This window comes from Hemiscyllium ocellatum, chromosome 20 (genome assembly GCF_020745735.1).
Source record: "Hemiscyllium ocellatum isolate sHemOce1 chromosome 20, sHemOce1.pat.X.cur, whole genome shotgun sequence".
Classification (NCBI taxonomy): domain Eukaryota; kingdom Metazoa; phylum Chordata; class Chondrichthyes; order Orectolobiformes; family Hemiscylliidae; genus Hemiscyllium; species Hemiscyllium ocellatum.
Window position 1 is genome coordinate 33,078,672 of NC_083420.1, and position 25,590 is coordinate 33,104,261.

Genomic DNA, 25,590 nt, shown 5'->3' on the forward strand with positions numbered 1-25,590 from the left:
CTAAGGTACAGGCAGCTGGGATCAAGGGAATTCCTGGATGTCAGCAGGAGTTTCCTGAAGGAAACTGGGGCATGAGAGAGCCTCAGCTGGGAAGATTTGTGTAGAACCACAGGAGGTGGATGTGTTTCTCAATGAATACAGTTTCTCTGTTTACAGTGGAGAAAGATCTGAAAATTTGGGAATATAGGGAAGTTTAATGGCAATAGCATGGGGATAGTCCATATCATCAAGGTGGTGTTAGACGTCTTAAGAATATGAAGTGGATATATCCAAAAATACTGCAAGAGGCTGGAGAAGAAATTGTAGGGGCCCTAGCTGATGATTTTGCATCATTGTTAGCCACAGGTGAGGCCCTGGAAGACTGAAGCTAGTGATTATTGTGCCATCATTCAAGGGCTGCAAAGAAAAGCCTGGGAACTATAGACCACTAAGCTTAACATCTGTGGTGGGTAGACTTAGTTGAAAAGATTGATAATTATATGCACATTTTTGAAAAGACAGGGTTTGATTAGGAATAGTCAGCATGGCTTTGAGAGATCATGCCTCTCAAATTTTTGTTCTTTAACAAAGTGACCAGGAAGGTTGATAAGGGCAGGGTGGTTTGACCGCATTTGGAGTGCTGCGTACAGTTCTGGTCACCACATTGCCAGAAGGGTGTGGACGCTTTGCAGAGGGTGCAGAGAAGGTTTGCGAGGATGTTGCCTGGTATGGAAGGTGCTAGCTATGAAGAGAGGTTGAGTAGGTTAGGATTGTTTTCATGAGAAAAAATGAGATTGAGGGGGGACCTGATTGAGGTTTACAAAATCATGAAGGGTATAGACAGGATGGATAGAGAATCCATTTCCCAGGATGAAGGATTCAATAACGAGAGGTCACACTTTCAAAGTAAGAGGTGAAAATGTTAAGGGGGATATAGGTGACAAGCACTTCACACAGAGGGTGGTGGGTGTCTGGAACACGTTACCAGTAGAGGTGGTAGAGCCAGGTACGGTAGACTCATTTAAGATGCATCTGGACAGATGTATGAGTAGAGTCAGAGAGGTGTACAGCACGGAAACAGACCCCTCGGTCCAACCCGTCCACGCCGACCAGACACCCAACCCAATCCAGCCCCACCCGGCACACATCCCTCCAAACCCCTCCCACCCAGACACCCATCCAAATGCCTCTCAAAATGTTGCAATTGTACCAGTCTCTACCATATCCCCATACCCTTGAGATTTACAAAATCATGAATGTGAAGTGCTTGTCACCTATATCCCCCTTAACATTTTCACCTCTTACTTTGAAAGTGTGACCTCTCGTTATTGAATCCTTCATCCTGGGAAAAAGCTTGTCTCTATCCACCCTGTCTATACCCTTCATGATTTTGTAAACCTCAATCAGGTCCCCCCTCAATCTCATTTTTTCTAATGAAAATAAACCTAACATACTCAACCTCTCTTCATAGTTAGCACCTTCCATATCAGGCAACATCCTCATAAACCTTCTCTGCACCCTCTCCACTGTGTCCACATCTTTTTGGTAATGTGGAGACCAGAACTATACACAGTATTCTAAATGCAGCTGAACCAATGTCTTGTACAATTTTAACATGACCTGCCAAATCTTGTACTGTTGGGAGGTTTTGCTGATCTCGAAGAGCCCACACCATGTGCAGTATCACCTATCTAAGTCTTTCTGATCTGTACATCCTTTCTCACTGTGATCAGCCTGCACTGCTTGTAAACAAAGCTTTTCACTGTATTTCAGTACACGTCACAATAAATGAATGAATCAATCAAATACTTTACTAAACTTCATGGAGACAACTGAAAACAACAAATGCTGGAAATCTCAGTGGGTCAGAAAGCATCAGAGCACTGATCAGCATTACGTGAGGTTAGAGAGTCCATCCATCAGTGTAATACCGGCCGGGAAGAAGCTGTTCCCGAATCTGGTGGTGAATGTGTTCAAGCTTCTGTATCTCCTGCCTGATGGAGGAGATTGTAGGAGATTATTACTGGGGTGGGAGGGGCCTTTGATGATGTTGTCTATACTCAAAATATTAGCCTGCTCTCTCGCTATGGCTGCTGTGTGACCCACTGTGATCTGCTGTATTTATTGTTGCCATTACAGACTACACATTCCAATGTCTGCAGTTATTTGTTCCTCCATGGAGACAACATCCATTGTCCTTCCCTCATCACCTATTCTTGTCATGTCCTTAAAAACCCTGTTTAATTTTTTTTAAATTTTAGGATTGTAAAGCAGAGGAATGGATCCTTTGACCCACAATGTTGTGCTGAACATGGCACCACATTAACTTTAACCCTTCTGTCTGCCCTTGCTCCATATCCCTCCATTCCTTGCATGTGGTGATCTAAAAGTCCTTTAAACACCCCTCATGTATACATGTCTACCTCCACTATCAAGGAGAAAGTGAGGACTGCAGATGCTGGAGATTAGAGCTGAGGGTGTGTTGCTGGGGGGACGCAGCGGGTCGTGGGGCAGGAGAGTCGACGTTTCGGGCATTCCTGAAGAAGGGCTTATGCCTGGGGCATCGGGTCTCCTGTTCCTTGGATGCTGCCTGGCCTGCTGCGCTTTTCCAGCAACACATTTTCAGCTGCCTCCACTATCAACCCTAGCAGCATGTCCCAGACTTTGACCATTCTCTGTGTAAAAAAAACCTGCCCCACAAATCTTCTTTGAACTTTCCCCCTCTCATCTTAAATGCATGCCTCCTAGTTTTAGACATTTCAACTCTGTGAAAAATATTCTGACTGTCAACCATATCAATGCATCTCATAACTTTTAGACTTCTTCAAGTCTCCCCTCAGCCTTTATGTTCCACAGAAAACAACCTGAGTTTTTCCAGCCTCTCCTTATAGCCCATACTCTCTAATCCAGGCAGCATCCTGAGAAACCTCTTCTGCGCCCTCTCTAAAGCCTCCAAATCTTTCCTGGAGTGTGGTGTCCAGAACCGTAAGCAATACTTTAAATGTGGCCAAACCAAAAGCTGCAACATGTCATCCTGACTCTTGTACTCCATTTCCCAATCAATAAGGGCAAGCATGCCATATGCCTTCTTTCCCACCCTCTCTACTTTTGTGGTCACTTTCAGAGAGTTATGTACTTGAACCCCAAGATTCCTCTATACAGCAATGCTGTTCAGGGTCCTGCCATTAACTGTAAACTTTTCCTTAATGTTTGATCTCCCAAAGTGCAGCACATCACACTTACCTGGGTTAAACTCCATCTGTCATTTCCCCCAACCCTATTTGCAACTGATCTATATCCCACTGTATCCTTTGACAACCTTCTACACTGCCCACAACTCCTCCATTGTTTGTATCATCTGCAAACTTACTAACCCACCCATCCACATTTCCATCCAAGTCATTTATATATATCACAAAGAGCAAAGTGATCTTGGTCAAGGCCCCAGCAATCTCCTCCTTGCCTCTCTCAGTAACCTGTGGATAGATACCATCAAGCCCTGGGGACTTATTCACCTTAATGCTCTTCACGAAACACAACACCACTTCTTTCTTGATCTGAAAATACCCGAGCACATTAGTATGCTCCACCCAAATATCACTACATACCTTATGGTTCTCAATTTATACCAAAACAAAGTACTCACTTAGAATCTCAGCCACATAGAGTCATAGAATCATAGAGATGTACAGCATGGAAACAGACCCTTCGGTCCAACCCGTCCATGCCAACCAGATATCCCAACCCACTCTAGTCCCACCTGCCAGCACCTGGCCCATATCCCTCCAAACCCTTCCTATTCATATACCCATCCAAATGCCTCTTAAATGTTGCAATTGTACCAGCCTCCACCACTTCCTCTACAACTCATTCCATACACGTACCACCCTCTGTGTGAAAATGTTGGCCCTTAGATCTCTTTTATATCTTTCCCCTCTCATCCTAAACCTATGCCCTCTAGTTCTGGACTCCCTGACCCCAGGAAAAGACTTTGTCTATTTATCCTATCCATGCCCCTCATAATTTTGTAAACCTCTATAAGGTCACCCCTGAGCCTCCAACGCTCCAGGGAAAACAGCCCCAGCCTGCTCAGCCTCTCCCTGGAGCACAGATCCTCCAACCCTGGCAACATCCTTGTAAATCTTTTCTGAACCCTTTCAAGTTTCACAACATCTTTCCTTCAGGAATGAGGCCAGAACTGCATGCAATATTCAAACAGTGCCTAACCAATGTCCTGTACAGCCGCACCATGACCTTCCAACTCCTGTACTCAATACTCTGACCAATAAAGGAAAGCATACCAAACATCATCTTCACTATCCTATCTACCTGCGACTCCACTTTCAAGGAGCTATGAACCTGCACTCCAAGGTCTCTTTGTTCAGCAACACTCCCTAGGACCTTACCATTAAGTGTATAAGTCCTGCTAAGATTTGCTTTCCCAAAATGCAGCACCTCGCATTTATCTGAATTAAACTCCGTCTGCCATTGGCCCATTTGGTCCAGATCCTGTTATAATCTGAGGTAACCCTCTTCGCTGTCCACTACACCTCCAATTTTGGTGTCATCTGCAAACTTTCTAACTATACCTCTTATGCTCACATCCAAATCAATTATGTAAATGATAAAAAAGTAGAGGGCCCAGCACCGATCCTTGTGGCACTGCACTGGTCACAGGCCTCCAGTCCGAAAAACAACCCACCACTACCACTCTGTCTTCTACCTTTGAGCCAATTCTGTATACAAATTGCTAGTTCTCCCTTTATTTCATTAGATCTCACATTGCTAACCAGTCTCCCATGGGAAATCTTGTCGAATGCCTTACCGAAGGATACACCTGATCAGGTCCTGGGGATTTATCCACCTTTAACTGTTTCAAGACTTCCAGCACTTCCTCCCCTGTAATCTGGACATTTTGCAAGATGTCACCATTTATTTCCCTACAGGCTATATCTTCCATATCCTTTTCCACAGTAAATACTGATGCAAAATATTCATTTAGTATCTCCCCCATTTTCTGCAGCTCCACACAAAGGCTGCTTTGCTGATCTTTGAGGGGCTGTATTCTATCCCTAGTTACCCTTTTGTCCTTAATGTATTTGTAAAAATCCTTTGGATTCTCCTTAATTCTATTTTCTAAAGCTATCTCATGTCCCCGTTTTGCCCTCCTGATTTTCCTCTTAACTATACTCCTACTTCCTTTATACTCTTCTGAGGATTCACTCGATCTATCCTGTCTATACCTGACATATGCTTCCTTCTTTTTCTTAACCAAGCCCTCAATTTCTTTAGTCATCCAGTATTCCCTATACCTACCAGCCTTCCCTTTCACCCTGACAGGAATATACTTTCTCTGGATTCTTGTTATCTCATTTCTGAAGGCTTCCCATTTTCCAGCCGTCCCTTTAGATGCGAACATCTGCCTCCAATCAGCTTTCGAACGTTCTTGCCTAATACCGTCAAAATTGGCCTTTCTGCAGTGTAGAACTTCAACTTTTAGATCTGGTCTATCATTTTCCATCACTATTTTAAAACAAATAGAATTATGGTCGCTGGCCCCAAAGTGCTCCCCCACTGACACCTCAGTCACCTGCCCTGACTTATTTCCCAAGAGTAGGTCAAGTTTTGCACTTTCTCTTGCAGGTACATCCACATACTGAATCAGAAAATTGTCTTGTACACACTTAAGAAATTCCTCTCCATCTAAACCTTTAACATTATGACAGTCCCAGTCTATGTTCAGAAAGTTAAAACTCCCTACCATAACTACCCTATTAGTCTTACAGATATCTGAGATCTCCTTACAAGTTTGATCCTCATTTTCCCTCTGACTGTTAGGGGGTCGATAATACAATCCCAATAAGGTAAGCATCCCTTTCTTATTTCTCAGTTCCACCCAAATAACTTCCTTGGATGTATTTTCGAGAATATCCTCCCTCAGTACAGCTGTAATGCTATCCCTTATCAAAAACGCCACTCCCCATCCTCTCTCGCCTCCCTTTCTATCCTTCCTGTAGCATTTGTATCCTGGAACATTAAGCTGCCAGTCCTGCCATCCCTCAGCCATGTTTCTGTAATTGCTATGATATCCCATTCCCATGTACACAGCAAAGAACTCCAGCAGGGAATGAGGAGAGCAGGTAGGGGCCATGAACTGACCATAGCAAGAAGGCTGAAAGAGAATCCCAAGGCATTCTATACAGATATTAGTTAGTTTGCAGATGACAGCAAAATTGGTGGTGTAGTGGACAGCGAAGAGGGTTACCTCAGATTACAACAGGATCTGGACCAGATGGGCCAATGGGCTGAGAAGTGGCAGATTGAGTTTAATTTAGATAAATGTGAGGTGCTGCGTTTTGGGAACGCAAATCTTAACAGGACTTATACACTTAATGGTCAGGTTCATGGGAGTGTTGGTGAACAAAGTGATCTAGGAGTGCATGTTCACAGCTCCTTGAAAGAGGAGTTGCAGGTAGATAGGATAGTGAAGGCGGCGTTTGGTTTGCGTTCCTCTATTGGTCAGAGTATTGAGTACAGGAGTTGGGAGATCATGTTGCAGCTGTACAGGATATTGGTTAGGCCACTGTTGGAATATTGCATGCAGTTCTGGTTTCCTTCCCATCGGAAAGATGTTCTGAAACTTGAAAAAGTTCAAAAAAGATTTACAAGGATGTTGCCAAGTTTGGAGGATTTGAGCTATAGGGAGAGGCTGAACAGGCTGGGGCTGTTTTCCCTGGAGTGTCGGAGGCTGCAGGGTGACTTTATAGAGGTTTACAAAATTATGAGGGGCATGAATAGGATAAATAGACAAAATATTTCCCTGGGCTGTGGGAGTCCAGAACTAGAGGTTTATGGTGAGAGGAAAAGATATAAAAGAGACCTAAGGGGCAACTTTTTCCACACAGAGGGTGGTACGTGTATGGAATGAGCTACCAGAGGATGTGGTGGAGGCTGGTACAATTGCAACATTTAAGAGGCACCTGGATGAATAGGAAGAGATTGGAGGGATATGGGCCAGGTGCTGGCAGGTGAAACTAGATTGGGTTGGGATATCTGGTCGGCATGGACGGGTTGGACCGAAGGGTCTGTTTCCATGCTGTATATCTCTATGACTCTATGTAGCCTTTCTGGATTTCAGTAAGGCTGTCGATTTAAGATTCCACATGATAGAAGGTTTATTTCATGGAATTCAGGGTGAGCTGGCAAATTGGTTACTAAATTGGCTTGCTGGTCGAGAGCAGAGGCTAATAGTGGAAGGATGCTTGTAAGAGTGGAGGTCTTTGAGTATTGGAGTGCTTCAGGGCTCAGTGCTGGACCTGTTAACTGTTTATCTACCTCAGTCATTTTGGATGAGAATGGACAAGACATGATTAAGTCTGACACTAAGAGGCTATATGATATACAGTGAGTTCAGAAATTGCAGGATGTCCTTGTTCAGCTGGGGAAGTGGGCCAAGAAATTGTAAATGGCATGTAATATAGATAAGTGAGATTTTGTATTTTGGAAAGTCAAATCGAGTTTCAGAGTGAATGCTAGGACCTTAAGGAGTGTGGTGGAACAGAGGGGCCTTGGAGTTCAGGTTCACTGTTCTGAAAGTGGATTCATGGGTAGACAGGGTAGTGAAGGAGGCTTTTGGCACGTTGACCTTCAGTCAGGGCATGAGTATACATATTGGAAAGTTATGTTGCACTTATACAGGATGTTGGTGAGGCTGCACTTGGGAGTATTATTTAGTTTTGGTCACCTTGTATAGGAAAGATGTTATCAAACTGGAAAGAGTGCAGAAGAAATTTACAAGGATGTTGCCAGTACTCAATGGTCTGGGTTATATAAAGGTTGGACAAGGTTAGTATTTTGTTCTTTAGAGTTTAGGAGATACATGGATAGTGAATGCGCACAGCCTTTTCCCCTCTACTCTTAACACATGCCCTCTATTCCCAAACCCTGGGAAAAAGAAGAATAAAAGGGAATCTGAAACTGTTTTTATAGTTGGTAAAAACAGGGTGGTATGCATATGAAATGAGCTGCCAGCAGATGTGATTGATGCAGGGACACTAACACTTTAAAAAGGTATTTGGAAAAATACATGGCCTACATCCTTGTTTTCCTATCCAAGTGCAGGGGAACAGTGCATGAACGGACATTTTTGTTTGCCATGGACCAGTTTGGGCCAAAGGGCCGTCTCTATGACTCTGTGACTTGGTGACTGCTTTGAGGAAAAATAGTGGTGGGCACAGTGGTTAGCACTGCTGCCTCACAGCCCCAGAGACCTGGGTTCAATTCCCTCCTCAGGCGACTGACTGTGTGGAGTTTGCACGTTCTCCCCGTGTCTGCGTGGGTTTCCTCTGGGTACTCCGGTTTCCTCCTACAGTCCAAAGATGTGCGGTCAGGTGAATTAGCCATGCTAAATTGCCCGTAGTGTTAGGTTAGGGGTAAATGTAGGGGTATGGGTGGGTTGCGCTTCGGCGGGTCGGTGTGGACTTGTAGGGCCGAAGGGCCTGTTTCCACACTAAGTAATCTAATGCAATCAAACCTGCAAGTTATAATTTCACCATTACCCTGTCAAGGCTATGCTAACTATCTCTAATCCTTGCCTTTTCAAGTGGGTATTAATTGAAACTTATTCAGTAGTTTCCCTACTGCTGATGTGACTTACTGGTCAATAGTTCAGTGGTTTTCCCCAACCCTTATTTTTGAATAGTGATACCACATTAGTTGTTCTCCAGTCTCCTGGCACCTCTCCCAGACCCAAAGGATTTGAAAATGAATATTCAGGTCCTGCAATCTCTCTCCCCCCCCCACCCTCAACTCTCCTACGGCCGATTGGTACGCATTTCATCTAGGCTTGGAGACTTTGTATAAATTTGAATGTTAAAATGGCTTAATGTCACTTCTCCCTCAATTACCAGTTGTTCAAATACATTATCCTTTTTAGATTTCTGTACCTTCACACTTTTTTTTTAATCAATACAGATGCAAAGTACTCAGTGAGTTTTAAGATTTGTAGCTCAGGTTGAGGTTCTGAAAAGGTTTGCTCATTGAGCTGGAAGGTTTATTTTCAGATGTTTTGACACCATACTAGGTAACATCTTTAGCGAGTCTCCAACTGAAGCAGCGGTGGTGTAGCCTGCTTTGAGCTTCCTTGGGTTGATGTCATTTCTGGTGGTGATACCATTTCTTATGGTCATGTCATTTCCTGTTTTTGACTTGGATCCCATTAACCACCCCCTCAATGTGTTTGATAGTGTTCTGGTTGGAATGCCATGCTTCTAGGGATTCTTGTGCATGTCTCTGGATGGATGGATTGTCCATGGATGAATACTGAAAAGTACTCATTTTAAAACCTCCCTTGTCTTCTGGGAACATCGACAATTTGTCACCCACTGACAAATCACCCACTGACCTGGTTATTTTCTTGCCATTAATGCTTGAAGATTTTCCCTTTTTTATCCACCAGTACGTTTCACCTTGATTTAAATCTTTGTACACTTTTTTATGGCTTCTGCTGTTGAGACTATAAATTTCCCTTCTATACATTTATTGATAGCTAGAGTTCTCTAATTTTGATCTCAACCTTTCAAAAAGGAAAAAAAAAGTAGCCACTACGCCAACAGACTTTGCTACAAGGAGCTGCATCCAGTCCACTTTAGCTAGCTCCTAGCTTAGCATCTTAACATTTTAAATTGGGGAAGGCAGATGTTTTGAGTTTCTAGTTTATCATTGTCATACAGCACAAAACCCAACTTTTCCATGAGTAACTTTAAACCTTAATAGGTTATGGCCTCTACCACCGAAATGTTGTTTCACTGACACTTCTACCATGTGCCTAGCTTCATTTCTTAATTTTCCATCTCTTAAATGCTCACTTAAACATTTCCCCTGGATTTGTGTTAGGAATTTAGTTTATTTTGTCTATCCCAGTAGTTAATGGAGCATTTCAAGTTCTGAAATTGCTTAAGTGTTCTGTCTTGTCCAGACTGGGGTCTACTATACATTCCCAATAATATTCCCTTATTTATGGTTTTGTTGCACTTTTATGCCCTCAGCTGAGCGTTGTAAAGATGGAAGGCTTCCAAAGTCTCTTTATTGAAGTAATTGAATCCTTGATCAAGATTACAAAGTACCTCCTGTTACATACTTCACTATACTAAGGCAGTGGTAATATCCCTATCTCTGGCCCAGAAGGTCCAGGTTCAGTCCCATCTGCCCCTGACTTATTGCATGTCTGGATTGATTTTTTAAAAATAAAATTGCCGTGGGCTATTGGACTGTTTAGTCCTATCCCTCCAACTAACTATTCATGATGCAATGATATCTGATGCCTCTGTTAATCAAGTCCAACTCCTCTGCCTTAATTGTAAGACTGTTTGCATTAAATAAATGATATTCAACCTGGCCCAGCTCCCTAACTTGACTGTATACACAGTGCCTGCACGTATGATCTGATGTTTCTTCTACATTTTTGTTTGAGATTCTCCCATGATTGTACCTCTACTCTATTGCTACCAAATTGCTAGGGCTATTGATGAGAGTTTAAAACCAAAGACCATAAGATACCAGAGCAGAACCAGATTGAGCTCAAGTCTTTCCACCATTTTGATTATGGCCTATCTTTTTCATCCTCATTCTCCTTTTTTCCTCTATAACCTTTGATCCTTTTACTACTCAACACATCCATCTGCCTTAAATCCACTCTGACTTGGCATCCACAACCTTCTGCAGTACTGAATTCCACAGTCACTACATTGTTTAACAATTCTTCCTCAGCTTTGTACTAAAGCATTGTGGAAATGCAACCCCCACCTCCCCAACCTGCTCCTTCTAAATTTTATTTAAGAAATGAAGCCCAGAGTCCTCAAACACTCCTTCTACGACAAGCCTTTGGCCCTGGCATAATTCTTGTAAACCTTCTCTAGACACCAGTGGGCACTGAGAATGCAAAGATAATTACCTAAGGCTCAGCAATCTCTCCTTGCTTCCCATAGGTTTTTCAAACTTTCTAGCATATCCTGCTCCTTAACATCAGCCTGTTTTGAGCATATCAGCATGTTTCACACTGTCCTCAAACATCAAGGTCCATCTCACTTGTGAATACTGAAGGAAGTTATTCATTTAAGGACCTTGCCCACCTCTTCTGATTCCAGGCACAAGTTGCTCCACTGTCCCTGATTTGGCCCTACTATCTCTCTGGCCATCCTCTTGGTCCTCAAGTATAGAACCCCTTAGGGTTTTCCTTAATCCTATCCACCAAGGCTTTTTCATGCCCCCTTTTAGTTCTAAGTTCATTCTTCAGTTCCTTCCTGGATACCTTTTGTAAGCTTCTGGAGCCCTGTATGATCCTTGCTTCCTTAACACCAAGCTTCCTTTTTTCCTCTTGACTAGATGTCCAATGTCTCAATATCCAAGGTTCCTTCACTCTATCATCCCTTCCTGTGGGACAAACCTATCCAGCATTCACAGCAAGTGCTCCTGAAAACCACCTCTAGACTTGTCATGCACTTCCCTGACTATCTGCTCCCAATTTTATGCTTGCTGCTAATTAAATACTTTCTGTATAGTCTGCTCCTATCCTTCATGACTATAGTAAAAGTCAGGGAGTTGTGATCACTATCACCAAAATGCTCTCCCTCAGATCTAACACCTGATGTGGGTTGACGAGCAGCAAATCCAATATGGCCTTCCCACTAGTCAGCCTGTCTCCATGCTGAGTCAGGAATCCTTCCTGGATACACCTGACAAAATCTGCTCCATCCAAACTATTTGAACTAAATAGGTTCCAATCAATATTAGAGAAATTGAAGTTACCCATGAAAACAATTGTTACTTCTGCACCTTTCCCAAACCTGCTGCCTCCTCTGTTCATTCTTGTCTGCGTTGCTATTGGAGGGGGTCTATAGAAAACTCCCAATAAAGTGACTGCTCCTTTTCTCTTTGACTTCTACCCATACTGACTTAGACAACCCTCCCTTTCTGCAGCCCTGATTATCAATACAACTCCACCACCTCTACCTCCCTCCCTATTCCTTTTGAAACATCTAAACCCAGGAACATCCAACAACCATTCCTGCCTCTGATATCAGTCTCTGTCATGCCCATAACATAGCTCCAAGTAATGATCCATGCTCTTAAGTTCATCACCCTTATTCCTGACACTTCTATTAAAACAGACACACTTCAATCCAGCATACTGACTGTGACTTTGCCCCATCAACTGTCTGTCCTTCCTCAGATTCTTCACTAGCTACCCCATTCTCTGATTCATAGGTTGGCAGGGGATGGGAACTGGACCTATTTTAAAACCCTCCTGAAGAGCTCTAGCAAACCTCCCACCCAAGATATTGATGCCTTCCAGTTCAGGTGCAACTCTTTCTCCTGGGAATGATCCCAACTTCCCCAGGAGCTATCCCAGTGATCCACATTTCTGAAGTCCTCCCTCATACGCCAGCTCTGCAGTCACTTGTTCAGCTGCACTCTCTCTGTTCCTAGTGTAACTGGCCTGTGGTACTGGTAACAATCCCGAGATTACAGCTTCCACCTAACACACACTCTCTATATTCACTTTTCAGGTCCTCCATCCTTTTTTCCTACCTATGTGTACCACTACTTCCTGGCTGCTCTCTCTCCCCTTTAGGAACCCTGTAGATGCGATCAGAGACATCTCTCACCCTGGCACCCAGGAGGCAACATACCATATGGGAGTCTTGCTCGTACCCACAGAATCTCCTGTATGATCCTCCTAACCATTGGTCCTTCCCCCAAATCCCACTTACAATGGTCTGCTATTACACAACCCATTGCGGCCACTAATTGCTCCCATTTAGTAGCTATGCATTCTCCCAGGCTGATGGTTAGCCACTCCAACTGTTGTTCTCTCTTTGGGCTCTATCTCTCCCACCCTACCTTCTGTATTTAAAAAAAAACTTTTTCCTAGCTACTATCACTGGACCTAAAATATTTCTCTCCACAGCAGTTGCCAGACCACTTCTTTTTTAAATAGTTTAATTTGCCTTTTGGATGGTCTTACTGAATTCTATTTGTCCTGTTGCTGGGGCTCTTTTTAGATAAGAGCTAGACTGAACCTACCACCTACCTATTGTGTTCCTAATCGGGTACAAGCACTATTGCTCTTTTTTCTTGACGAGCAGGATGGAAATGATTTGGTATGTCTCAGTTTGGCTCCCTTTGTCCTTTAGAAGTGCCAAGTACACAAGTTTTTAAAAAAATAGGGGGAGAATCTAGTCACTTTGAGTCAACTTCCTTCTTAGGAAGGTATTACCTTGAATGCCATTCTTTTATTAAAAGTACATTTAAGTTCCTAGGGTAGGTAGTTACGTGAAACTATACAGACTTGTAGATGTACCATTTAAATAAACCTCTTTCACCCCACTTAATTTTAAATGACATTAATCACAGTTGAGGCATATACTTATCCATACTTTTTTTAATCTACAGGTCAAGATACCGAGCATTTGTAACATTAACAGTGCAGTGCATTTTTCTACTTTTACAAATAACAGCAGTAGTCACTGACAATAAGCTTGGGCATGGATCAAATTGATATTTGACTCAAGTTAGGTAATACTTTAATTTTGGCACTAATTACCCACCCAAGAAAATAGCATGAATAAATATTGCTTTCCATCAGTGTCAGGTCTTGAAGGTATTACTTTAAATAGTTTTTCCTTAATCAGAAGGAGCCAAGAGGTTCCCTTACTAGCTTTAAGTTCATCATAGACCATGTCTGAAGACATTAAATCCACAGTTTACCTTTTCTTGAAGTGCAGCCATAATTACGTACATTGACCTGGCACAGCAAGGTCACTGTAACATTACTATTTAATCAATCCTTGGTGCTGTTTACAGGAAAACTATTGACTCCAGAATATGGAGTGATGGCTCCAGTCACACAACTCCATACCAGCTCTAACCTAATCCTGCAATCACTTAAGTCATCCCTCATCATTAATGTAAAGAACTGTAAAAACTTCATCTGTAACTTTGGGTGAATCAACAAGTCTTCATTGCAGTAACCGACTGACAGGAAATAATGTGCTTTTAGGGAGCTGAGCAAAGTTTATTTGTGAAAAACATCTGAGTGGAAATCTTCTCAGTTGATTTTTTTTTTGTGAAGCTAAGGATGGGAAACAAAGAAGATCACTCGTTGTAGCATGATTGGTGACTGAGTATCCTAAGCAAGTGGTTTTTTGAAGGTACCCCAAGCATGGAAGCAGCGTGTGAAATTATGGGGTTCATTCCCTTTGCGGACCAGCCGTAGTTTGCGTGGGTGAGCACCGTCTTTGGCTCTCATGTGTTGGATGTAAACCTAAAAGCAAAAAAAAACTCTAAGTTAACTAAATTGGAGGTGATACAGTAATTAGAAACTCTTACCCAAGGAGCAGGTGTAGAGAAAAGCTGGATTCTAGTTGGAAGAGTAAACATTTACAAAAAGGGGGCATTAAAAGCCTGATTACCTAGACTTCCTTTTACCCTTTCTCCCACTTGGCCTGCCTATCCTAAAATAGATTCCAGTTGATTTTTCACCCCAGCCAAAAAGCTGTACCCTCACTATCTGAAAATATACAATGTAGTATCCAAGGCAACTATTGAGGACAAGCTGGATAGACCACAGCAACTTTTTCCTTTTTCATTTGTTTAATACTGACCTGGCAAGCTTTAAGGCTCAGTTTGATCTCCACCTGACTTGTCTGTGTTCCTACCCACATGTAAACCTGAAAAAAAAATATTTTCACATAATTGCTGTGGAAGGAAGTGGTAATTAGATAAAGCAAGCAGTTCCAACTTTTGTTTTTTATTCTTAACTGAACGTTCAAAATAATGCTGTAGGCATTAGCCTACAGTGAGTGCCATGATTCAAAGAACAAAGTATTTTGTTCAAGCGTGCTGGTAATATTAAGACCATTCTTGCTGAGATGTTCACTTTCTGACTTAACATTACAGCTGCTTAGGGTAGGAACAAATCTAAAATCCCCTTTGGATATTAATTTATTTACATAATGACTTTAATAAATATTTATGTTGAGCAGAATTAATGTTTGCACACAAATGTAGAAATGATTTGATTTCCATATTTGAATAAATTGCTGAACTATTTGCACTCTTACTGACCATATCAGCTGTTGGGCAGTGCATTAGTGATGTACTGACTCTCACTGTCACTGTGGGTGACACAGTGGTCAGCACTGCTGCCTCACAGGAACCCATGCCCAATTCCAACTCTGGGTAACTGTCCGTGGAATTTGCACATTCTCTGTGTGTGCGTTTTTCCACTAGGTACTACAGTTTCAACCCATTCACGTGACTGGCACATCTTTGGATTGTGGGAGGAAACTGGAGCACCCGAAGGAAACCCACAAAGACACTGAGAATGTGCAAACTCCACACAGACAGGTGTCTGAGATGGGAATCGAACCCAGGTCCATGGCATTGTGAGGCAGGAATGCTAACCACTATGTCGCCCATATGTTGAAATGGTCTCCCTTAGGACATGGCAGCTGCCTCCAGGGTCAATTGTGTTTATATAGGGATAGCACTACACACAATTACCCACGTTTTAGGTCAGGATGGTTTGAATTAGACCAATGTTAGGCCACACTTCATGTCTCAGCCTCATGCCATCAGCAGACATCTTTAAATGGATGGCAGCATACAGGAGACCTCAAATGCAGAACAGCAGCTTCAAAATCCAATGTTTAATACCACTGCCCTGATTTGCCTGCCATAGTTTTGTAGTTTTATGCACCAACCTCTTTTCCATTGTCAAGCAGCATGATGTCATCATCTGCAAGATCATCCTGACAGAAGTCTGAGCACTTCTCAGACACAGAGAAGTAGCCCTTCTCATTGGAACACCTTAAAAGAAAGGATACATTACATTCATAAATATCAGCTGCTGAACACCAAATATCATGCTGGTGTTTCTCAAACTGGAGTCTGTCTTCACAAGGTTTGTACCTTAGTTGAATGTTTAACTACTGACATTGAACTTGGTGAGAGTTGGAGGGAAGGCCACTCATGCACCATTTGAGTGCATTAGATTAGATTACTTAGTGTGGAAACAGGCCCTTCAGCCCATCAAGTTCACCCTGACCCGCCACAGATTATCATAGGTGGATGGTGTGCTATGTTCCCCTTTGTGAATTTAGCATGGCCAATTCACCTGACCTGCACATTTTTGGATTGTGGGAGGAAACCCATGCAGACACGGGGAGAATGTGCAAAGTCCACACAGTCAGTCACCTGAAATTGAACCCAGGTCTCTGGTACTGTGAGGCAGCAGTGCTAACCACTGTGTCACCGTGCTGCCCATTGCTACACCTCAAAGGGGAATGCCTATGAAGAAGTGTCCAGAGTGTAGGTAGATCATCCGATAGACCAGGATATCAAGGCTTGTTTTGGGAGTCAGGTGTGTTTGGGTAAAATAGGAAGTAAATTCAAAAAGCACCAAAGTATCTTTTTGCATAGATAGTGGCTAAAATTTAGTTTGGGATGGGGAGAGTTAGACTTGAAATGGGTTCCTTCAATTTAAAAAAACTGTACCAACTAAAGCCATGCAATGTAAAAAAATGTCTTATTAAGGCTCTAGTTAGCAAATTTTCAAGCACAACATCATGCCATACAGTATACGCCCAGTTTAAAGTAAACATCCAGGTGTATAATGGGTTTGCCTACAGATTCCACACACCTAAAAAGTCTCGAGTGCTTCATATACTCTGCATCTTCATCATATTGCTTCTCTCCACCTATTCCAACCCAGAAGAAGTTTTCAGGTTCCTCTCCCTCATTTATCACCTAAAACAACACACATCAGATTATTTGTATGTAATGGTCAGTGCTAGAACTTGCAGCTTCCAGAACAGCAATGCAATACGGATGCAGAAAACCACACTGCCATAAATCAGTTGCAGCAAATACAATGCAAATTCTCTTTGTTGGCACTGGACTCATACTGTCCCAACTCCAGGCATTACACTTAAACATTTAGCCCGACAGTACAGTAGGTAAAAACATATTGTGCTAGATTTCTTGTTCTCTGAAAGCAAGATCTCTAAATAGGATTACTTGCTTACTGGAGAAATCCATTCTGCCCACCCACAACTATGATGGTCCCTGATAATGGAGGAAGTCAGCTTCAGTAATTTAAAAAAAAACTTGTAATAACAAAGGAATTTAAAATCTTCTTTCTAAAACATCATTCAAGTTGTCAAGTATACATTTGAAAGGTCCACTGTAATTGGAATTAATGATTTGGCCCTTCTCTGAACAAAAAGATTGTTTGTTTCAAAATCGTTTAGACCATAAAGCAGCCGGAAACCCTCTAAGGTCCTATTGCAGCCCATCACCAGGACTCCAAATGCAGACAACTGGAAGATTCTGCAATTAAACACTGCTTTGATCCAATTAAATAAACTATCACCAAATATGGGTAAGAAATGGCCTCCGATTGGAATGGCTGCAAGCTGTGCAAATGTGAGTTGCATCATTCAGCCTAAGGCCTGCTCAGAATGTGGTGACAAGCCCACTTTGGGGGTGACAGGGAGCGAGACTGCAGGAGACAGAATCTCTGCCAAGAAGGTACAGGAAAAATAGGCTCAGAGTTAGGAAAAGAGTCAGAGGATTAGACAAGAAACCCATTTCCCCTGCAGGCACTGACCCAATGACCCAAAAACATTGTGGGTCAACCCACAGAAGGTGAACTGCAGCAGTTCAAGGAGGCAGCTCACCACCACCTTCTTGTGCAACTGGGGACAAGCATTAAATGCCGGCCAGCCAGCAAGGCCATGCTCCACAAACCATGAAAAAAACAAGTGAAGAACCAAAAATCCCAGGTTCAAGAAAAGAGACCAGGGCAAGGAGAATAAAAATGTCCTTCGCAAGCCATTACCCATCGCGTTGTGAAAATTTAAGGATAACAGCATGATGCAACACATGCACTTGCACCTTAAGCTCAAGGAAAATAAATTCTGGTCTCATTTTCATCTCATAGCAACTGTTAATTGCACAAAAAAAAGACTTATTTCCCTGTTTGAAAAGTTTTGTCAAGTTTTCTTATTCTTTTTTGATTTATAAGTCTGAACACTTGATTACCTGTTTGCTGTACGTTTCATCAAACATATTATTCATGATATCTTCAGCAAGTTTGGCCTCATCTGGGTCTGCTGCACGTCCAACCCAAGTATAGACAATTCCTTGGTTATCAATACTCTCAAAAGGCACCTAAGGAAGCAAAACAGTTAGCAAGCATGCATACAAACTTGTACAGACAAATCTTTCACCTCAGACCCTTGAAAACAAGTGCTAATCAAATGCATGTTCTAGCAGGAGTCACCAAGAGATGCTAGCATGAACCAGACTCTAATCTGGTAACGGAGGATAACTTGTATCCCAATTATAGCTGAGGTGAAATCAACTCATTCTGCACCTAGCAGAACTGCCTTTAGAAATTTCCTATTTAAACTTCAGTACAAATTCACATAATTTGTCTCGTCTCAACTAAACTATAAGCGCAACTACACACACAGGCCTGCAACTGATAGATGGATATTAAGCATAAAAAGGCAGATACTATGGATTTGTACTCTTTTCCAATGCAACATTATTGTGCTTCATTTCACTTTTATCAGACAGTGAGCTTTTTTCATAGATTTATTATTCAGCAGTCAGTTCTTCTGTTCCATTCAACACTTGCTGCCCCTTTTGGTCCATATAACTGTTTTAGCCTTACCCACACTGACGAGTATTCATCAGCTGCGTACTGACATTTGCAGAATTAAACTAGGACTTGCACTTGTTGATCTTTGTACATCTTGATTGTCCTTGTGGATTCCCAATCTTGAAATCATTACTCTCTTTTCTTGTCTCACCTCTTTTGTTTCCTCTAATATTGCTAAATCATCAGGTTGCTTATTTGACATCTAGTTTTAATAAGCATAAATTTGTCTTTGTTGATGAGTTCCAATGTTAATTAAGCTATCCATCTCTTAGACAATTGTCTAAAACAGATGCTTACAGCAGGGTGCTTTGATTCTGGGTTAGGTTTCCTGAGCTATCAAGTCTTAACTATTTCCACTTTCATAACACTGCCCAAATTAGTCTCTGCCTGAACAACTCTCATTTGTGCCTTTCGACTAGACTATTCCAACCAGCATTCAAAATTCACCTCTGAAAACATTCAAACTTAATGTGCATGTGGGTGCAACCAAAATAAAAGTCACTGGGTGTTTTGGGACATTTTCAGAAAGGAACAGGACTGAGAAAAGAACTAGTAAAGCATTTTGTTAGCGTGCCAAGGCTGGAGTGTTACTATGGCAAGAGATGTGCTGAAGCAGAGGAGTGTAATGCATGTTCTGTGGCCACTGTTGGGGTAACCAGGTGGACCTTTTGCTGGAAAACTATTTATTGTGAGTGGTTTGCTGGCTTGGGGAGGGGCAATGGGAAGTTCTAAAACAGTGAGGTTGCAAAGTGATTTTGGGGGGGGGGGGGGAAAGAGAGAAAGACTGATAGGAAGAATTGGGGGAGGAAAGAAAAGAAGCTGTAGAGAAGATTCAGAGGCTGTGTTGGGGGTGATGGAGGAAATAGAAACAACGAGCAAGTGGAGGGAAAAAGGACACTAAGGCATGGGAGGGACAGGAACTGCAAGGTTAGGGGTGGAGAGGGAGTAGCTGCATTGGGAGTAGTGAGGGGTGGAGTTGGAGTGAGATAGCAAGTGTGGTGAGGGAGAGGCTAAAGGGGAAAATATTGTAAGAGGTGTAAAGAGATGAGCAACTGGGGAAGTGAAAGTAAAGAGGGAGATGTTGCAGAGGTTATGGGAATGGGGGGGCAGCAAGAGAAAGAAGCTTCAGGAGGGTGAAGAGGGGAAAAAGGGGGAGACTGCAGGCATGGGCAGGGAAAACCATTGCAAGGGCTTGGAAGATAGGAATATTGTAAGTGAAAGTTAAAGAGACACAGGCTGCAAGGGAAAGAGAGCGTGCAAGGGAGTAGTGGGGGAGGGGAAGAGAGAGAAGGGAAGTCACAAAGGAGACAACACAACTATAAATTTGCCAACAAAGGAATATTCAACAAACTAGCAGTCAAGAAAACTTTATATTACTGAGGCAATGAGGTCAAGAAGAATGTAAAATTCTCCAGTTTAAGAAAGCAAATGTTCAGAAATTATTTCAAAGGGAGAAAATGAATGTTTCAGTTATAATAAACAATGTCAATTGTTAAGATTAAGATCAATATCAAAGATGCAGCAAACAAAAGGCAATAACTGCCTGGGTAAGATCTTATTGCTTTGTACTTGCATGTGGAAATGCATTAGTTATGCTCTCACCAGAATCATAGATCACAGAATCCCTACATTGTGGAAACAGGCCCTTTGGCCCAAAGAGTCCACACCGACCCTTCGAAGAATAATCCACCCAGACCCGTTCTCCTAACCTATTATCCTATATTTACCCCTGACTAACGCATCTAAGTTACACATCCCTGAATACTATGGGCATTGCCAATTCAACCAACTTGCACATCTGTGGAAGGAAACCGGAGCACCCGGAGGAAACCCACAGAGACATGGGGAGAATGTGTAAACTCCACACAGACAGTAGCCCAAAGCTGGAAATGAACCTGGGTCCCTGGCATTGTGAGGCAGCTAACCACTGAGGTTCCATGCCGTCCGAAAAGTTTTAGTTTCAGAAAATCCCTCCAGTGTTGAAACAGGCCCTTTGACCCAACAAGTCCACATCAACCCTCCGAAGAGTAAGCCACCCAGACCCATTCCCCCACCCTATATTTACCACTGACTAACGCACTTAACCTACATATCCCTGAACACCATGGACAATTTAGCATGGCCAATTCAATTAACCTGAGTCACTGTGCTGCCCCAAAGCAGCCACTAGCCTGTGGAAGATGTGTGTTGGTTGATGGTTTGTTATTGTGTATCATTTATTTTGAAAAAAGTATTTTCCAAACTTATGCATCATGTCTTGCATCAATTTAAGTACCAACGGATCTAGGGAATTATTGCATTCTTACTTGTGTGCTATAGTTTAAAGCTTAATGAGGGCTTGATATTGAGCATATTGATTAACTTGTCTAATTATACTTCTGCTTGAGCTCAAATACAGCATCTCTCAAGAATGAGTTAGTGAGAATGAGAAAATAAATCAGATTTAAAAGATTTAAGAAGTAGTCCTTGAGAAAATTGTATTCTGCTTCCAATGTATCACTGGCCAGACTCCCATCATTCACCTTCCATAAGCTTGACACCTGCCCATATCCTTAATCTGAAAGCGTGGTGCTGGAAAAGTACAGCCGGTCAGGCAGCATCTGAAGAGCAGGAGAGTCGAGGATTCAAGCATAAACACTTCATCAGGATTCCTTATGAAAAGCTTATGCTCAAAACGTCGACTCTCCTGCCCATCAGATGCTGCCTGGCCAGCTGTGTTTTTTTAGTACCACCCTTTCCAACTCTGATCTCCAGCATCTGCAGTCCTCACTTTCTCCATGTCCTTAATCGCACAAAGTCTTATTCCCTGTAGGCTCCGTGGACACAGAGCCATTCAACAACCCAGAAGCTAACAACAACTTGTTTTATGATATCTGTGTTTATCTAATTTTGTCATCTTTACTATCCGGATTTTAACTGCTCAAGTATCAGTGACCAGATCTTCAGTTGTCCAGCTCTTAAATTTCCTCCCAAAGTTCTTTTGATAATTTATCCTAATATCTTGCAACCTTGTGTAAAATTTTGTCCTCTACGGCTTCAAGTAACTTGGGTTTCTTTGTTTCTTTAGAGGCGATATATAAACACAAATTGTTATTTTAGCCAGCAGCTACACAATATGCGTAAAGATCCAATGCAATTCAACTTTTACTTTGTTCATTATATTTGAGCATTACCTTGAGGATGTAACAAAACTCAGAGTTCAACATACTGGAATCTGTGCTGATCTGGATACACCTGCAAGTAAAAGAGATTATTTTCAAAATATAGGATGTCTCCATTATCAACAAACTTGAATTATAACAAGGTAGGTGCACAACTTGCTCCTGGCATTTTTGCAGGATAAACCTTCAGTAATAATTTTGATAAGCTTTACTTATTTAGTTTTGCACTAACTATAGCTACAAGAGCAGGCCATAGGCTGGGAGATAAATTAATGACTCATCTGAGCCTCAACTTCTTCATATTCTACAAATATGCCCCCTCATTTTGAATTCAGCCACCCTAAGGAAAAGAGCTTTGTTATTTAGCTCACCTATGCACCTCATGATTTTATAAACCTCTAAGGTCACTCCTGTGCTCCAGTATAAAAAATTGAGCTTAACTATCCTATCCTTACAAATCAAACCCCTCAGTCCCAGCAATACCCTGGCAAATCTTTTTTGAATCCTCTCCAATTTAATAATATCTTTCCTATAGCAGGGCAACCAGAACTTACACAGTACTTCAAAAGTGGCCTCACCAACATTCTGTACAACCTCAACATGACCAACAGTCCCATCTCCTGAACTCAAATGGTCTGAGCAATAGAGGAAAGCATGCCTTCTTAACCACCCTGTCTACCTGTGATGCAACTTTCAAAAGAATTATGGACCTGAACTCCTAGATCTCTGTTTGACACTACACAGGGCCCTACCATTAACTGAACAAGTCCTAGTCTTGTTTCTTTTACAAAAATGTAACTTCTTGCATTTATCCAAGTTAAATGCCATCTGCCGCTCCTCAGCCCATTGGCATAATTGATAAAGATTCTTTTGTAATCTTAGATAACCTTCTTCACTAGTAAATTCAACATTTCTCAGAGAATATTGTGTATAGGTTATAAAAGTCTATTTAAACTATTCATTGTTCAAAGAAAATCTACTGAGGTGGATTAAACAAAATGATTAAAAATAAGACCTTATGAGTGCAATTGTTTCGGGATTCAGTCGTACTAAAGAAAGACAAGCCTTCTACCAAGTATCATTTATTGTATCCGTTGCTCCCGATGCGTTCTCCTCTACATTGGGGAGACTGGGCGCCTCCTAGCAGAACGCTTTAGGGAACATCTCCGGGACACCCGCACCAATCAACCATACCGCACCGGGGCCCAACATTTCAACTCCCCCTCCCACTCTGCTGAGGACATGGTGGTCTTGGGCCTCCTTCACCGCCGCTCCCTCACCACCAGACACCTGGAGGAAGAACGCCTCATGTTCCACCTCGGAACACTTCAACCCCAGGGCATCAATGTGGACTTCAACAGTTTCCTCATTTCCCCTTCCCCCACCTCAATCTAGTTCCAAACTTCCAGCTCAGCACTGTCCCCATGACTTATCCGGACTTGTCCTACCTGCCTAGCTCCCTTTCCACCTATCCACTCCACCCTCTCCTCCCTGACCTATCACCTTCATCCCCCCCCCACTCACCCATTGTACTCTATGCTACTTTCTCCCCACCCCCACTCTTCTCTAGCTTATCTCTCCACGCTCAGGCTCACTGCCTTTATTCCTGATGAAGGGCTTTTGCCCGAAATGTCGATTTCGCTGCACTTTGGATGCTGCCTGAACTGCTGTGCTCTTCCAGCACCACTGATCCAGAATCTGGTTTCCAGCATCTGCAGTCATTGTTTTTACCTTCTACCAAGTAGGCCTTGAGCAGTGTTGTAGAACAGAGAGACCTAGAGGTTCAGGTACATAATTCTTTGAAGTTTACATCACATATAGATAGGGTGGTTAAAGAGGTGTTTAGCATGTTTGTCTTCATTGCTAATATTTCTGAATATAGAAATTGGAAAGATATGTTGAGGTTGTATAAGACATTGAGGCCTCTTCTGGAGCAGTGCATCCAGTTCTGGTCACCCTGTTATAGAAAACATGTTATTCAGCTGAACAGGGTTCAGAAGAGATTTTACAGGATGTTGCCGGGCAATGGACGGTTTGAGTTATAAGTAGAGGCTGGATAGACTGGGACATATTTCACTGGAGCATAGGAGGTTAAGAGTTGACCTTACAAAGATTTATAAAAAACTGAGTGGTATAGATAAGGTTAACGGCAAGGGTCTTTTCCCTAGGGTGGGGGAATTTCAAGACTAGGGAGCATATTTTTAAGGTCAGAGGAGAAAGATTTTAAAAAAAACAGGAAGACATTTTTTAAACACAGTAGTTCGTGTGTGATGCAAACTTCCAGAGGAAGTGGTGGATGTGGCTATAGTTACAACGTTTAAAAGACATTTGAATAAGTACATTCATCAGAAAAGTTTGAAGGGATACAAGCCAAGTGTAGGCAGGTGGGACTAATTTGTTGTTGGCATGGACTATTTGGACTGAAGGTCTATTTCCATGTTGTATAGAGAATAAGCACACAGAAGTTATGCTGCAGTTAAACAAAACCTTCATTATCTCTCATTTGAAGTACTCAGAACAGATCTGGGCACCACACCTGAGGAAGGCCTTGGAGGGAGTACAATATAGATCTACAAGAATGATACTTGTACTTGAAGGGTTAAGTTATGAGGAGAGATCATACATGATTGATCCAGTTTTCTCAAGAATTTTGAAAGATTTCAAAATATTAAGAGGAAAAGACAGGCTGGTTAAAGATTATCTATTTCCAATGATTGGAGATTCTAGAACTTGGGGGCATAGTCTAAAATTTGAGGCCTGACAATTCAGGAGAGATGTTAGGAAGTACTTCCATACACCAAGGGCGGTAGTGTGTGTGTTTGGAACTTTCTTCTACAATTGTGAGTTATATAGTCATAGAGATGTACAGCATGGAAACAGACCCTTCGGTCCAACCCGTCCATGCCGACCAGATATCCCAACCCAATCTAGTCCCACCAGCCAGAACCCAAGCCCATATCCCTCCAAACCCTTTCTATTCATATACCGAAGATCAGTTGTTAAATTTAAATCTGAAACAGAAAAAACTTTGGTCAACAAAGATATAGGCCAAAGGCAGGGAAACAGAATGAAGCCACAGATTGGCCATGACCTCACCGATAAAGCAAGACTCTGGGGACTCCTGCACTATCTGCCCAGTTTCCTTAGTCTACCTGGTCGACCCATCCCCTCTCTCCTGTAAACTTTATCTGTGGTATGACCATCTCCCTTCACATCTATCCAATGCAGTCCACTGTCTTGCAGATGCGCAGCAGTAACTCCAGCCACACCTCAACTTTCAAAACACTGAGCTCAAGCTTTTGCAGCCAATGACACTTCCTACAGATGTGCTTGTCTGAGACATGTGGCAAGTCCATGACTTTAAGCATACACTACAGGAATGTGCACGCCACTTAGCCCTTCTGACTTCTAACTCTTAACTCTGAAAATTACTTGTCATGTTTAGAATAAATATGGTCTTACTATGAAAACTCAGCAATTATTTCTCAAAAGAAAAGAGAAAACCTGATACAGACTTAAAAACAAACTCAATATTTAACATTTGGAGGTGCCGGAGTTGGATTGGGGTGTACAAAGTTAAAAATCACAACACCAGGTTATAGTCCAACAGGTTTAATTGGAAGCACACTAGCTTTCGGAGCGACGCTACTTCATCAGGTGACTATTGCCTGATGAAGAAGCGTCGCTCTGAAAGCTAGTGTGCTTCCAATTAAACCTGTT

At 42.3% G+C, this 25,590-nt stretch overlaps 1 protein-coding gene across 1 annotated transcript in view; it reads right to left on the minus strand.

Moving 5' to 3' along the window:
• Positions 1–13,402: 13,402 nt before the first annotated feature.
• flii (FLII actin remodeling protein) overlaps positions 13,403–25,590 on the minus strand; it is a 76,728-nt gene continuing 64,540 nt past the window's right edge. The window contains exons 25-30 of the mRNA XM_060840711.1: positions 21,883–21,943; positions 18,085–18,213; positions 16,682–16,788; positions 15,744–15,849; positions 14,643–14,708; positions 13,403–14,302 (exon numbers count right to left, since the gene is read on the minus strand). Coding sequence (XP_060696694.1) covers positions 14,168–14,302; positions 14,643–14,708; positions 15,744–15,849; positions 16,682–16,788; positions 18,085–18,213; positions 21,883–21,943 — 604 coding nt within the window. The 3' untranslated portion in view covers positions 13,403–14,167. The remainder of the gene's footprint in view (positions 14,303–14,642; positions 14,709–15,743; positions 15,850–16,681; positions 16,789–18,084; positions 18,214–21,882; positions 21,944–25,590) is intronic.